General features: G+C 34.3%; 1 protein-coding gene and 1 pseudogene across 2 annotated transcripts in view; both read left to right on the plus strand.

Moving 5' to 3' along the window:
• The first annotated feature begins 384 nt into the window (after positions 1–384).
• On the plus strand, positions 385–2,763 carry LOC145247239 (histone-lysine N-methyltransferase SETMAR pseudogene; annotated as a pseudogene). The gene is made up of 2 exons (XR_013863213.1): positions 385–720; positions 766–2,763. The product of XR_013863213.1 is annotated as a histone-lysine N-methyltransferase SETMAR pseudogene (transcript).
• Positions 2,764–8,932: 6,169 nt separating this feature from the next.
• Positions 8,933–13,527, plus strand: part of LOC145247555 (dipeptidyl peptidase 4-like) — a 376,657-nt gene continuing 372,062 nt past the window's right edge. Inside the window, exon 1 of the mRNA XM_080109399.1 lies at positions 8,933–9,151. Within this exon, the coding sequence (XP_079965525.1) occupies positions 9,101–9,151 (51 nt within the window). The 5' untranslated portion in view covers positions 8,933–9,100. The remainder of the gene's footprint in view (positions 9,152–13,527) is intronic.

A 13,527-nucleotide genomic window follows, 5' to 3' on the forward strand; every position in this document is an offset into this window, starting at 1 on the left:
AATCACCAATATATATATGTATATATGTGTATATATATATATATATATATATATATATATATATATCATTTTAATCACCAATATATATATATATATATATATATGTATATATGTGTATATATATATGTGTATATATGTGTATATGTGTATATATATATATATATATATAGACATGTTATATATATATATATATATATATATATATATATAGCCATGCTATATATATATATATATATATATATATATATATATATATATATATATATATATATATAGCCATGCTATATATCATTTTAAAGCGAGTTTTTTGCTCTATTGAATTGTGTTATTCGTTATCGTTCTCAGTCTCGTCATTCATTTTTTTTTTTCAGGTTTTTCGACAGCATGGACAAAATTCAAATCCATACGATTTTCTTGTTCAAACTAGGCTTAAAAGCTGCCAAGACAGCTTATGATATCAATGCTGCATTTGACCAAGGAACCACTAACGAACGTGTGACACAATGGTGGTTCAAGAAATTTCGCAATGGTGACAAGAGCCTTGAAGATGAAGGCAGTCGCAGTCAGCTGACTGCGATTGATAATGAACATTTGAAAGCCTTCATTGAAGCCGATCCTTGCAAAACCACACAAGAAGTTGCTGTTAAACTTGAGGTCGACCACTCACCAGTTGTTCGCCATTTAAAGCAAATAGGAAAGTAAAAAAAGTTAGATAAATGGGTGCCGCATGAATTGAACGATAATAAAAAAAGTCGTCATTTTGAGGTGTCTTCTATGCTCCTTCTGTGCAACAAAAACAACCCATTTCTCGAGTGGATTATGATGTGTGGTTATAAGTATATCCTCTACAACAACTGGCGATGCTCAGCACAGTGGTTGAATGTCGAAGAAGCTCCATAACACTTCCCAAAGCCAAAATTGCATCAAAAATAGGTTATGGTGACTGTTTGGTGGTTTGCGGCCAGTCTTATCCATCACAGGTTCTTGAATCCGGGTGAAACAATTACATGATTACGTCAGAGAAGTATTGCCAACAAATTGACAAAATGCACCGGAAGTGCCAACATATGTGACTGAGATTGGTCAATAAGAAGGGACCAATTCTCCTTCATGACAACGCTTGCCTGAATGTTGTCTAACTGACCCAACAGAAGCTGAACGAATTGGATTACGAGACTCTGCCTCATCCGCCATATTCACCAGACCTCTCGCCCACCGATTATCACTTTTTCAGGCATATCGAGAACTTCCTGTGCGAAAAATGCTTTAAAAGCTGAGACGATGCTAAATCGGTCTTTAATGACTACATAGCTTCCAGAACTCTGGATTTCTATGCTAATGGGATAAACAAACTTGTTTCTCATTGGCAAAAATATGTCGATTCTAATGGTTTTTATTTCGATTAATAAAGTTTATTATGAAAAACTTATGATCTTTTGAAGTTGAACGGCAAAAAAACGACATTATTTTTGCACCAACCTAATAACAAATCTTGAAAAAAATTAGAATCGTATTTGTAGTATTTTTGTTTTTCTTTGCCTTGATTTTATATCAAGGCAAACAAAAAGCAACTCATTTTAATTCAAGTTAACTAGTAGGCTGTTTGTTTGGAGAGTGTCTTTTTAGTAATTGTCTGTATTTTTGAGATGAGGTGTTTTCATTGATTGAGATTGTCAGACTGACTTCCTCATTTTGGTTGTTATCGTCACAACGTTTCGGCCGTTTTGCCCTTCAAACTTTTTGTATCGAACTGGGGAACCGTTTGTTAGGAGTCTCGAACCCAACCCTTTATTATTATTATGGGGGTACCGTGTTTGGACTCCAGCTAGGCTCTGGGACTCTGTTTTGAATGTTACTTTTCACTGCCTTCGTTCTGGATTGAACTCAGCAACTTTGGGTAACTGTAAACTTTGATACAACGTCTAGGACCATATGTCACTAGTACAGTTCTTAATTGGTTTTTGTTAATGTTAAACCTATGTTGTTATTCAAGGTTTTCTCTCTCTATCAGAGGTGTCCAAATTGCATTCAGCTCTATGCTTGGTTTACTCAGTAGGTTGCTATGTCCGAACATGTGAGCTGTTTCTTTAAGTTTTTTCACTTTCCAGTGGGTCTCTCTGTTTATTATTTTTACTTCATTCCATAGGGGGCGATGGTCCCCCCCCTCTCCATCCACACATGATTTTTCCGTCTCCCCTTTAGTTACTACTTTTCGGTGTTCTTCTACCCTTACTTTGAGGGGGCGGCATGTTTCACCCTTGTAAACATTTCTGCAATTGCATGGGATGGAGTATATGCAGTTCTTGGTCATGTTCTCTTCCATGCGGGGCTTCACTCGTACCAGGTGTCATCTGAGTGTTGACTCGCTCTTGAATACCGTCCTGATGTTGTAGGGGGCACATATTCTCTGAATCTTTTCGGAGATGCCTCGTATGTATGGTAGGCAGACCGTTGGAGGTTTTTGGGTTTCATTCTCCTCTCTTATACTATTAACACGTCTGGTGGATAGTATGCTATTGGGGTAGTTGTTACGACGGAGGGTATTTTTCAACCTGACCATTATGCACAGAGCATGGGTTTAAGACATCCGTATATCGCAAGCCTACCTTCACTGGACAATACCTTAACTTCAACTCCCATCACCCATACAGCATAAAACATGGAATCGCATGCTGCTTACAAAATCGAGCATAGACACTAAGTGGCAACACCATTACATACCACCAAGAAAGTAAAAAAAAAAAAAAAAAAAAAAATATTCAAGCTGAGATCGAAACCAAAACTTAAAGTTAGTGAGTTAAGTACAATAACCATTAGACCAGCTTGACACGATCTTTAAAAGGTGTTTTCAAGCTTACTTATTCTTAACATAAGGAATCTGCTATGTGAAAGATTCAAGCATGCGCATTCGTAAAATAGTTGATAAACAATAAAAATCCGATATCCCCCCCACTCCCACGTACCAATTTTTCAATTTTAACCCCTTAGCAGCTCTTGTTCCAGATGAAAATCGATTAAAAAGTTTTCCGCATGTCTGAATACCCTATATACCAAATTTCAAATCTGTAGATCAAAAATTTGTTGAGTATATAGGTTGAGAAGTGTCCTCACACATACATTTTCACTTTTATAGATATATAAATTTACATTTTAAACTAATTAGGCCCAATATATTATACTTAGCTCCTAGCCAAAATGACAAGGAATTCCTTCACAAACTTGTAAACATGGAACATTTGGAAATGGTCTCTCAACCATCAAATTCTTTTCTTTCTGATAAATCTTTAAAAGTAGTTCCGATGAGCAGAAAACCGAAACACATAGCATAATGTCTCAAGAATTCTACCCCCCTGATCTTCATAAATGATCTTCCAAATCATATTCTTGGGTCATTCGTTCACATGTAAGCTCACAAGAGCGATTTATGGCAACACTTTGAAGAGCATTGGTGATGAAGATCTTTCTAACATTAATTTTTTTTTCTGATCTCCAAAGAATAAAAAACAGTCTGAATATTGAAAGATTTTAAAATAATAATAATTATTGATATAATATAAATATTAATAATAAGATTCGTAATAGAGGGTGGAATGATAAAATTGTCGCCCTAGAAAAGTACTGAGTATTTGCCAAGTATTCGCCGAGCTCCCGCTGACACATGTAGAAAACGCATGCTCTTAGTTCTGGACGCGTGTCAAATCTGAAGGCGGTTATATTGAATAGATGTCAGCTCTCCTACATAATCAAGTTACCTGAATTGAATTTTTCAATAAAAGTTTTAAAATAAAGCTGTAGTGGTGTTTTCTTTAAGGCGACAATTTTATCGTTCCACCCCGTATATGTTCCATCTTAATTTACCTTTGATAAAAATTGAATCATTTGTGACAATTCTCATGTTTCCCTATGGATAATAGCTTCCCAAAACCTCTGGCCTTGATGGAAGGGGAGACTAAAACTTGCTGATATGGTTTCAAATGATCTGAAATAACAGAAAGGGGAGACTTGATTCCAAATATTTCTCATATGTTATATCTCCCCTCTTTGGTTTTCATACATAAAGTAAATTTCACAGCGTATAAAGATTATTTGATACTGGAGATATTCATAATCGTACTCTATTTCCAAAAGAGGGAAGATATAACATATGAGAAATATTTGGTATCAAGTCTCCCCTTGCTGTTATTTCAGATCATGTGAAACCATAGCAGCAAGTTTTAGTATCCCCTTCATCAAGACCAGAGGTTTTGTTGAAATGTGTGTGTGTGTGTGTGTGTGTGTGTGTGTGTGTGTGTGTGTGTGTGTGTGTGTGTGTGTTAATTCCAATAATACAAAAAATAAAAATATCAGTCTACAATCATTTTTATTGGCCTTCGGGCCAAGATCAAAGTGTAGTACCTGTTCCGGCAGATACTGCAAGCAAAGACCATATGTGGGGGCAACTCCACATATAACACCTTGGCCAATGTAGGGGCAACCCTTCATACCAATTGTCACTATCCAGCTCCCCTACTCCCCGGGGAGTTGGTCCCCATTTCCCCTTCACTCCTCACTTTAAAAATCGGCCTTGTGCCTAATTTGCTCGGTGGGGGAGCAAATAAATACCATCTGTTCCGGCAGATGCTGCACTTAAGATAATTTGTACCAGTCAATGGAGGGGAAACCCTCTATACTGGGACAATTATTATTTTTGGTAACCAGAGTGCCCCCTTTTTGCCTACTTTTAGGGGAGCTGGTTTTTACCTCACATTAAAAACGGCCTTGTGCCTAATTTGCTCAGTGGGGGAGCAAATAAATACCATCTGTTCCGGCAGATGCTGCACTTAAGATAATTTGTACCGGTCAATGGAGGGGAAACCCTCTATACTGGGACAATTATTATTTTTGGTAACCAGAGTGCCCCCTTTTTGCCTACTTTTAGGGGAGCTGGTTTTTACCTCACATTAAAAACGGCCTTGTGCCTAATTTGCTCAGTGGGGGAGCAAATAAACACCATCTGTTCCGGCAGATGCTGCACTTAAGATAATTTGTACCAGTCAATGGAGGGGAAACCCTCTATACTGGGACAATTATTATTTTTGGTAACCAGAGTGCCCCCTTTTTGCCTACTTTTAGGGGAGCTGGTTTTTACCTCACATTAAAAACGGCCTTGTGCCTAATTTGCTCAGTGGGGGAGCAAATAAATACCATCTGTTTCGGCAGATACTGCAAGCTATGACTAGCTAGGACTAGCTATGACTAGCAAAGACCAGATGTGGGGGCAACCCCACATGCCTGACCTTTAACCAGCTCCCATTTCCCACCTCTCGGGAGCTGGTCCCCCCTTTCCCTCCCCCCTCCCTTCACTCCTCACATTAAAAATTGGCCTTGTGCCTAATTTGCTCGGTGGGGGAGCAAATAAATACCATCTGTTCCGACAGATACTGCAAGCAAAGACCCTATGTGGGGGCGACCCCACATATAAGACCTTGGTCAATATAGGGGCAACCCTTCATACCAATTGTCACTATCCAGCTCCCCTACTCCCCGGGGAGTTGGTCCCCATTTCCCCTTCACTCCTCACATTAAAAATCGGCCTTGTGCCTAATTTGCTCGGTGGGGGAGCAAATAAATACCATCTGTTCTTCAGATGCTGCACTTCTATTTCTTGTTCTCTTTCGGTGGAGGAGAAATCCTTCACGACTGAGACAATTGTTATTTTTGTACCTTTTCTCCACGTTAAAAAACGACCCTGGTGTCTAACTCTGTCCCGTGGGGAGGCATAGTAAATAGGTACAATCATTTTTATTTTTTCTTATTATAATTATTTTTTTTCAATATAGGCAAATGTCTATTATATATATATATATATATATATATATATATATATATATATATATATATATATATATATATATATAAGAGAAAGAAAATTAAAACTTGAACTTTACAATCAAAATTTATTGTTCGACTGAATAATAAGTTCAACTTACAGTTTTAATTTTATTTCTCTTGTAATAAGCTCTACCTTCTATGCGTATTGAGCTTTTTTTTAATTCGGTTAGGATTAAATTTTTTTAGATATAAGTACTGTTATTTATATTAGTTTGAAGTTTGCCATTGCGTATATCAGGTAAACACTACAGCGCTTTTTCATATATATATATATATATATATATATATATATATATATATATATATATATATATATATATATATATATATATATATAACAACAACCTTATCCAAATTAAAACGGCTCAATATCATTGATAGAGCCTAATATAAGTAGAAAAGGTCACGATATTGTAGAATTAAATTTTGCAATATTTTATTCAGAACAAGGAATAGGAGATGAATGCGAAAAAATTCACATTTATTTTTTATTTTTTGTTTTGATTAAAATATTGTAAATTTAATTCTACAATATCGTTTTTTTTTTTTTTTTTTTTTTTTACAAAGGCATCACCACATTATCAAGGCCCAGAGGCCACTCAAGGATAAGGGTTAAAGAGTGTACAGTAGAAGTTGGTCAATATAGTAATCATTAGTAATGAAAATTTGGTAAATTTAATAACTTATATGGAACGGCTCATATATATCGTGACGTCTTTTACTTTGTGTATATATATATATATATATATATATATATATATATATATATATATATATATATATATATATATATATATATATATATGGTAAAAAAGCAGGATAAAAGTGCTCAATACGTTAGAAGAGCTGAATATATTGTTAAAACACACAGACATATATATAAAATCACAAAGATAATAAATATTATTTTTAGATTAGAACTCTAGAAAATAAAAAAGCTCAATACATAAAGCAATACAAATTTTGTGTACATACACACACATACACAAATACACACACACATAGAAATACGCACACAAATACGCACAGCACAGGCACAGCAACTTTGTCTTACAATAATTTCCAGATTGAAACCACTGCTAACCACCCCCTTATTTACGTACATAAAATCGAAACACACAACAGACTTTCACACACGCACACACATACAAAGGCGCAAAGCGAATACACGCGCGTGCACACACACACGCGTGTGCGCGCTTTCTTTAAAATAACGATGTCATTTTCTTCCAATAGTGGCTTAAATCTTATAGCATCTTCTTGTTGCTTAGTAACAGCCTCTGTAAATCGTTGAATGAGGCTCCCCCCCTCTTTCGTTCGAACCTTTTCTTCTTTTCTTCACTTCCTTTAGTTGTGTAAGCCTAACAAATAAAAAAGGGGAGTCGCAGTTTCGCCGACTCTCTCTCTCTCTGTCTCTCTTTCTCTCTCTTACGCACGCGCGTACGCACACACACACGCGCGCATGAGCGTACAAGCACACACATACATTCTCTCTTTCTCTTTCTTATCCTCCTCCCTCTAAATGTCTGTACGTCTCTCTCTCTCTCTCTCTCTCTCTCTCTCTCTCTCTCTCTATCTCTCTCTTTCTCTCTCTAATTTATGTTGTCGAAGATCCTCCATCACCAACATCATGATCACCAGTCACCACCACCATCATTACATCTTGCCAGTAACGCTGTAGATTCTTCCGTGTCATCCGCATTTTTCTTCATCTCAACCAGCAACCATGTTATTTATGCAGATAAAAAGATGGCACCTTTTCTAAGTTACCTTTAAAAAAAAAAAGAGACAGTTTAAAAACTGATTGAATTCATTTTTAGTTTCTGCGCGCAAAGCTTCATTTTTTTTTACCGCTATTTTTGTGTTGTGTTTCTCATTTTCTGTCGCTCTTTTCGCACCTTTGAAAATTCGCAAACCGCTTCATTCATGCTTGTTCTTAAATTCTCTAAATTTTAATTGTCGCCAAATAGCATAGACGTATCGTTAGTGATTGCTTGAACAAAATATGTACCGCTGTATCAAGTTTTGATCTATATTTTTATTTTAAAGGATCATAAAAAAAAACACAACAAAACATCGCATTTTAATTTATTTCTTAAGTTGCGCTTTCTTATAGAAAAATCACCAGTTGGCGGAAAAAACGCACACACTCAAACAACTGCTTACTGCTACTAGCAACATTATCCTTGATTTAAACGCACCAGTCTTTGAGGTAAATATTATTTTTTCGAAGTTCTTTTGAAAGAAGTTCAGGGAATTTTTTGAAAAAGTAACTCAAATACCAACCAGAAAAAAAAAACAAAGAAAAAAAATAATGAAAACACTTAAAAACAATTAAAAGAAATCAGTCCGTCGTTTATTGTTTTTGTCTTAAAAATTGATTTAAACATTCCTTTACAAAAAGGATTTTATTTTAATTCTAACAAAATAAAACCAGAATCACCACCCCCAAAAAAAGAAACAATGGACATGCTTTGAGAAATGGATATATGTCAGATCTCGATTCGTTCATTATAATCAAATGGTTAGCACCAAATGATAAAAGAAAGAACATCTTCGACGTCCACTGTCCGCATCATCAACAACAACAACAACAACAAGATTGGTTTGAACGAAAAATCCAAAATTGTCAAGGAAGAAATATTAAACGCAAAGTAGCAACGAACACAGCTGGCAGAAAAAAGACCTTTTAACATTGTTGCAATAAAGATCTAATTTAAATTATTATATTTAATTACTATTATTTTATTATTGTTATTAAAGAAAGTGTCAAAATAAGAAATTATAGGAATATTATTTTCTTAAAAATCAAACAAAACAAAGCAAAAAAAAAACAGAAAAAAAAACGATTTTCAAGAGAAAAAAATTTATAATAGCAAATATTTTAAAAATTTACAAATATTGGAAGAAATCTAATTTATAAATTAAATACGCATTTTATTTTTTTAAGAGAACAGTAAGATACAAAAAAAACAAAAAAAAAAACAAAAACAAGATCCCTGTTTTTAGGGTAAAATATTTAAATATATATACATATATATATATATATAAGGTTTGTTTCAAAGAAAAGGAAACCTTAAGAGAAATAGAAGAAACTTACAAAAACAACGGAAAAAGAAAAACGGAAAAATTAAACACGGAAAAATAGGAATTTTTTTCTCCTTTCGACGAACGTACATTGTAAGAATTCGGTGGAGGAAAAAACGACAGTTTTTCACTTTGCCACAAGATGGAGCGTAAAATTCCACCGGCCAACGCACAACAAATGCCACCTGAAGAAGTAAACCTTTTTTTTTTATTAATATTTTTATTTTTTTTTTTCGCTTTTTATCCAGAATTTACCCCCCCCCCCCAAAAAAAAAACATGTACGCGCGCGTCACAAAACGAAAATGTCATATTCCAAAAATCACGTAAATCGACCAAGTACGTATTATTTGGATCCATCAATCTATTGTTCTCGTCTTGAGTGTGATTTTCACAATGTTTCGATCGGTTTAACCTCCGACCTTCTCCAGGTGTATCTTTTCGAACCACGGGAATGTTTCTGTTGAACTTGAAAAACGTTGTGAAAATGACACTCAGGATGAGAACAGTAGTCCGGAGAATCCAAAAACCAATCCTCATCTCAAAAATCCAGAAACGTCATATCGAGCAAGTAGTTTTTTCTATTGTTTTTATTTTTATTTTTATTTATTTTCACTCACGTTATCTCCACTTGGAGGTAAGGGGCTACTATTTGGGGCTAAGTCTAGGATAGATTAACAAGATGCTGGTTTACGTTTAAACTTCTGCATATAGAAAATAATTTTTTACAATTTTTTTTGTGATTAATAGTATATCGTAGCCATAACAAGGTTGATTTCAAAATGTCGTTTGTTCAAATTAAGTCGCCTCCCTTTATTAAATATGGCCGTCTCGCTTCGTCATAAAATTTTATCCTTTTAGTTAAAAAATAAAACTACTTGATCGATTTGTAATTTTTGGAATATGACATGTTCGTTCCGTGACGCGTCCGTACATCAAAGATTTATCTGTATTTTTGTTGAATTCTGAACTTGCACCTAGTTTCCTTTTCGTTTCGTTTGTTCACCTTTTTCCTGCTAAACTTGTTTTGTTGTTTGCAGTCCTTCCTTTGCAGTCCTTTCCTTTACTCCTTTTATATATATATATATATATATATATATATATATATATATATATATATATATATATATATATATATATATATATATTGAATTGAAATCGGAAAAAATATATTTTAAAGCACTCAAAAAAATTAAAAGAAATATAACAAAAACATGTTTTTAGTTATATTTCGTTTAATTTCTTTATTTAAAAAAATACTTTCACTTTACGGTACTTATGCAGAATACGGATCGTACTGGAAATAATAATGTTATTATTTAAAACTCCATTCAAACATGGAAAGGATGGGCCCCTTTTTAAAACTATTCTGGTGCTTGTTGAGATGAAATCGGCGAATCGATTTTTTTTTTTTTTTTTAATATTTCGTTTGAAGCAAAAACAATATTACTTAATTGCCATGTCGAAAATAGTAATATATCCAAAAATTACGAAAATTCATGGAATAGAAAATTATTTATAGTTAAAAGTAATTTTAGAGAGAATTGGGAGAGATTGCATTTTCCCTAGATTTGAACACCTTAAAGATTGCGAATACAGGGGATATACTTATGTCTGTTTGCACCATCTTAATTGCGGACATTTTTGTAAGACCATAGCGATGGAATGGACTTCTTTTCTTTTTTTTTTTTTTTTTTAAATAAAAACACAATAACAGTTGTTTATTCGCTGAATTTTCGTAATGTTTAGATATGTTACTAACAAATAAGGGTAAATGTCGATATCGGAATACCCTGGCCAAAAATCACCGCAAAAAAATATCGTCTGCGTCTATAAAACTAAAAGTGCCACAGTAAAACTTACTGTGTGGATTTCTATCAGTATTTTTCCATTTTTGAACCATTATCGACGCTCTGAAGACAGCATGCTTTCGTCGACCATTTTGATTGCCGTTTAACTTACCTACTCGACACTACTTGTCTTTCGAAGTGAATAAATGCTTAAAATTCCGTAAAAATACACAAAACTTATCCAGGTATGTAGAAGAGTCATTTATCTTGCATTTGGTAACATTTATTTGTTATGTATTTGAATTTTTGGCGATTTGTTTTCGTTGTTGGCTTCTCTGCTAAATAACCTTGGACGACACTAGAACAGAAACGGGTAACTACTTTTTTGTGCTTCTTCTAAACGAGAACTAAAATCGACTTAATTGTGGCGTAATTAGTAACATATTACTATATTTTGACAATACATAAAACATGTACTTTCACGATTCATTAGTCCGCCATTTAAATGTAACAAGACAGACTGCAGTTACTTCCCCTGGTAAGATACGAACTCGATTGTTTATTATTTAATGCAATGTTTTCGAAAAAAAATTGTGTTAATTTTTGGATATGTTAGTAATCTCGACATGGCAATGAAGTAGATGCCATTAGTTTTAATAAAATTCAATATTTTTATCTTCGTTCTTATTCCGAAGAAGCGCCCCATTTTTTTTTTTCAAAAATGGTGGCTATTTTAAAGCTATATATATATATATATATATATATATATATATATATATACACACAAAATACACTTTTTCTCCAGAGTGATGACACGCTTCCTGGTTAGAACGTTATATTTATAGTCAAGTCCTCTCTAATCCTAAAAGGTTTTATACTAGCAGTTCAGCCCGGCTTCGCTCGGGCCCTATGTACTGTTCATAACTTTATGTGCACATGTATATATATATTAAAAAGTTTGACTCATGTCCAGGTAACCTACATCTAAAATTTCAAGTGTCGAGACTCAAAATTGGCGGAGGAGTTTGGTAGAGTCTGCAAAGGTCAACTCTTTCAACTTTGATCTCTTGGCAGTTAAATTTTCGCCCAGAAAACTGATTAAAAGCTTGCTGCATGTCTGAAAACATTTATGTAAAATTTCAAATGTTTAGACCCAAGATTGGCTGAATAGTTTGCTAGAGACTGCAAAGGTCAAATCTTTTGAACTTTAACCCCTTGGTAGCCAAAATTTCAGCCAAAAACCAATTAAAAAGCTTGCCCTATGTCTGAATACACTTTATAAAAAATTTCAAATGTTTAGACCAAAAATTGGCTGCGAGGTCATATTTTTTAAAACTTTGACCCCAATTTTGACTCCTTGACATTTATTGCTTTGGGCTCAAATCAAGTTCAAAAGTTTGATCCATGTCCAAATAACTTACATCTAAAATTTCAAGTGTTTAGACCCAAAATTGGCAGAGGAGTTTGGTAGAGTTTTCAAAGGTCAAATCGTTGAACTTTAACCCCTTGACAGCCAAATTTCTGGCTGAAAACCGATTAAAAAGATTTTCCCAAATCTCGATACTCCTTATGTCAAATCTCGAGTCTGTAGACTGAAAATTGACAGAGTAATTTGGTACGGAAATGTACACACACACAGACAATTTCACTTTTATAGATAGATAGATAGATAGATAGATAGATAGACAGACAGACAGACAGGCAGACAGATAGATACATACATACATACATATTTGTTTATTTTTTTTTAATTTCATGTATTTTCAATTTGAAATTAGAATTTTATTCTAGAATTAAAACAATACCATCTCAGGCAAAGAATCAATTTTATCCCAATATTTGGGTGAAATGAGCGAGATATTCCCACAGTCCTTGTAGTATAATTAAACCATTTTTCTTCTTGTACATATTTGTTTTTGCTTGGATCAAATTGAAAAATTGATCTTTTTTTTTGGTACAGGTTAAAAGAAAAAAAGCGGTAATTGTGGTTTCGTAGACCAATGCAAAACCTACCTCAAAAGACTTGTTTTCTAAGCGTTTTCGGATCTGCTGAAAATGAATATCGCATTTAAAATTGGGGCCGGCAACTAGTTTTCATGATACTGAAAAGATACTTTTCCGCATGTTTCATGTAGTAGTGTAACACGGCGATCATTTTTGTCCATATTTGTCAAATTTTACTTGGCTTCCCCCTAAACATTTTTTGGGTATGCTAAAAACGAAGATCGCATTTAAATTTTCAGTAAATAAGTAGTTTTCCATATATTAAGCAATGTAATTCTATATGTTATAAGTGGTGACCATTGTATGCACAAGTGCGCATATATTTTACATTTTTGGGGGGGAATTTTACAGGTTAAAAGAAAAAAAACTATTAAAGAAATAGTCGTGTTTCATTTGGTTTTGAATCAGACTTCGCCAGGTTTCAATACAAAATCATAAATCTTACGGATTGTTCCTTTGGGAGTTTTCCCTCTACCCAAAAGCCACAGGCCATTGTTGAGATGGCATGTTCCGTTCACTGATATGTATCATTCTGGTCCTGTGTGGCTCTGCCAGGCTGTTGCCTTCACCATCTTTTGTGTAGGGGTTAGTTTATTGCTAGTTGCCTGAAGCATCCTCCCGGGGAATGAACATTGGGAGCTGTTCAGGCAGAATGCTCTTCCTCTCGGACGCTAGCTTTCCAAATCCCGCTTTCCTAATCTTGTGTCACATCTTCCTGGCAAGCGAGGGAGGTAAACATATCTACCATACAGACCTACCCCATCATTGTACAAAAGG

Source organism: Euprymna scolopes, chromosome 25, assembly GCF_053919585.1.
Source record: "Euprymna scolopes isolate OS-2025 chromosome 25, ASM5391958v1, whole genome shotgun sequence".
Classification (NCBI taxonomy): domain Eukaryota; kingdom Metazoa; phylum Mollusca; class Cephalopoda; order Sepiida; family Sepiolidae; genus Euprymna; species Euprymna scolopes.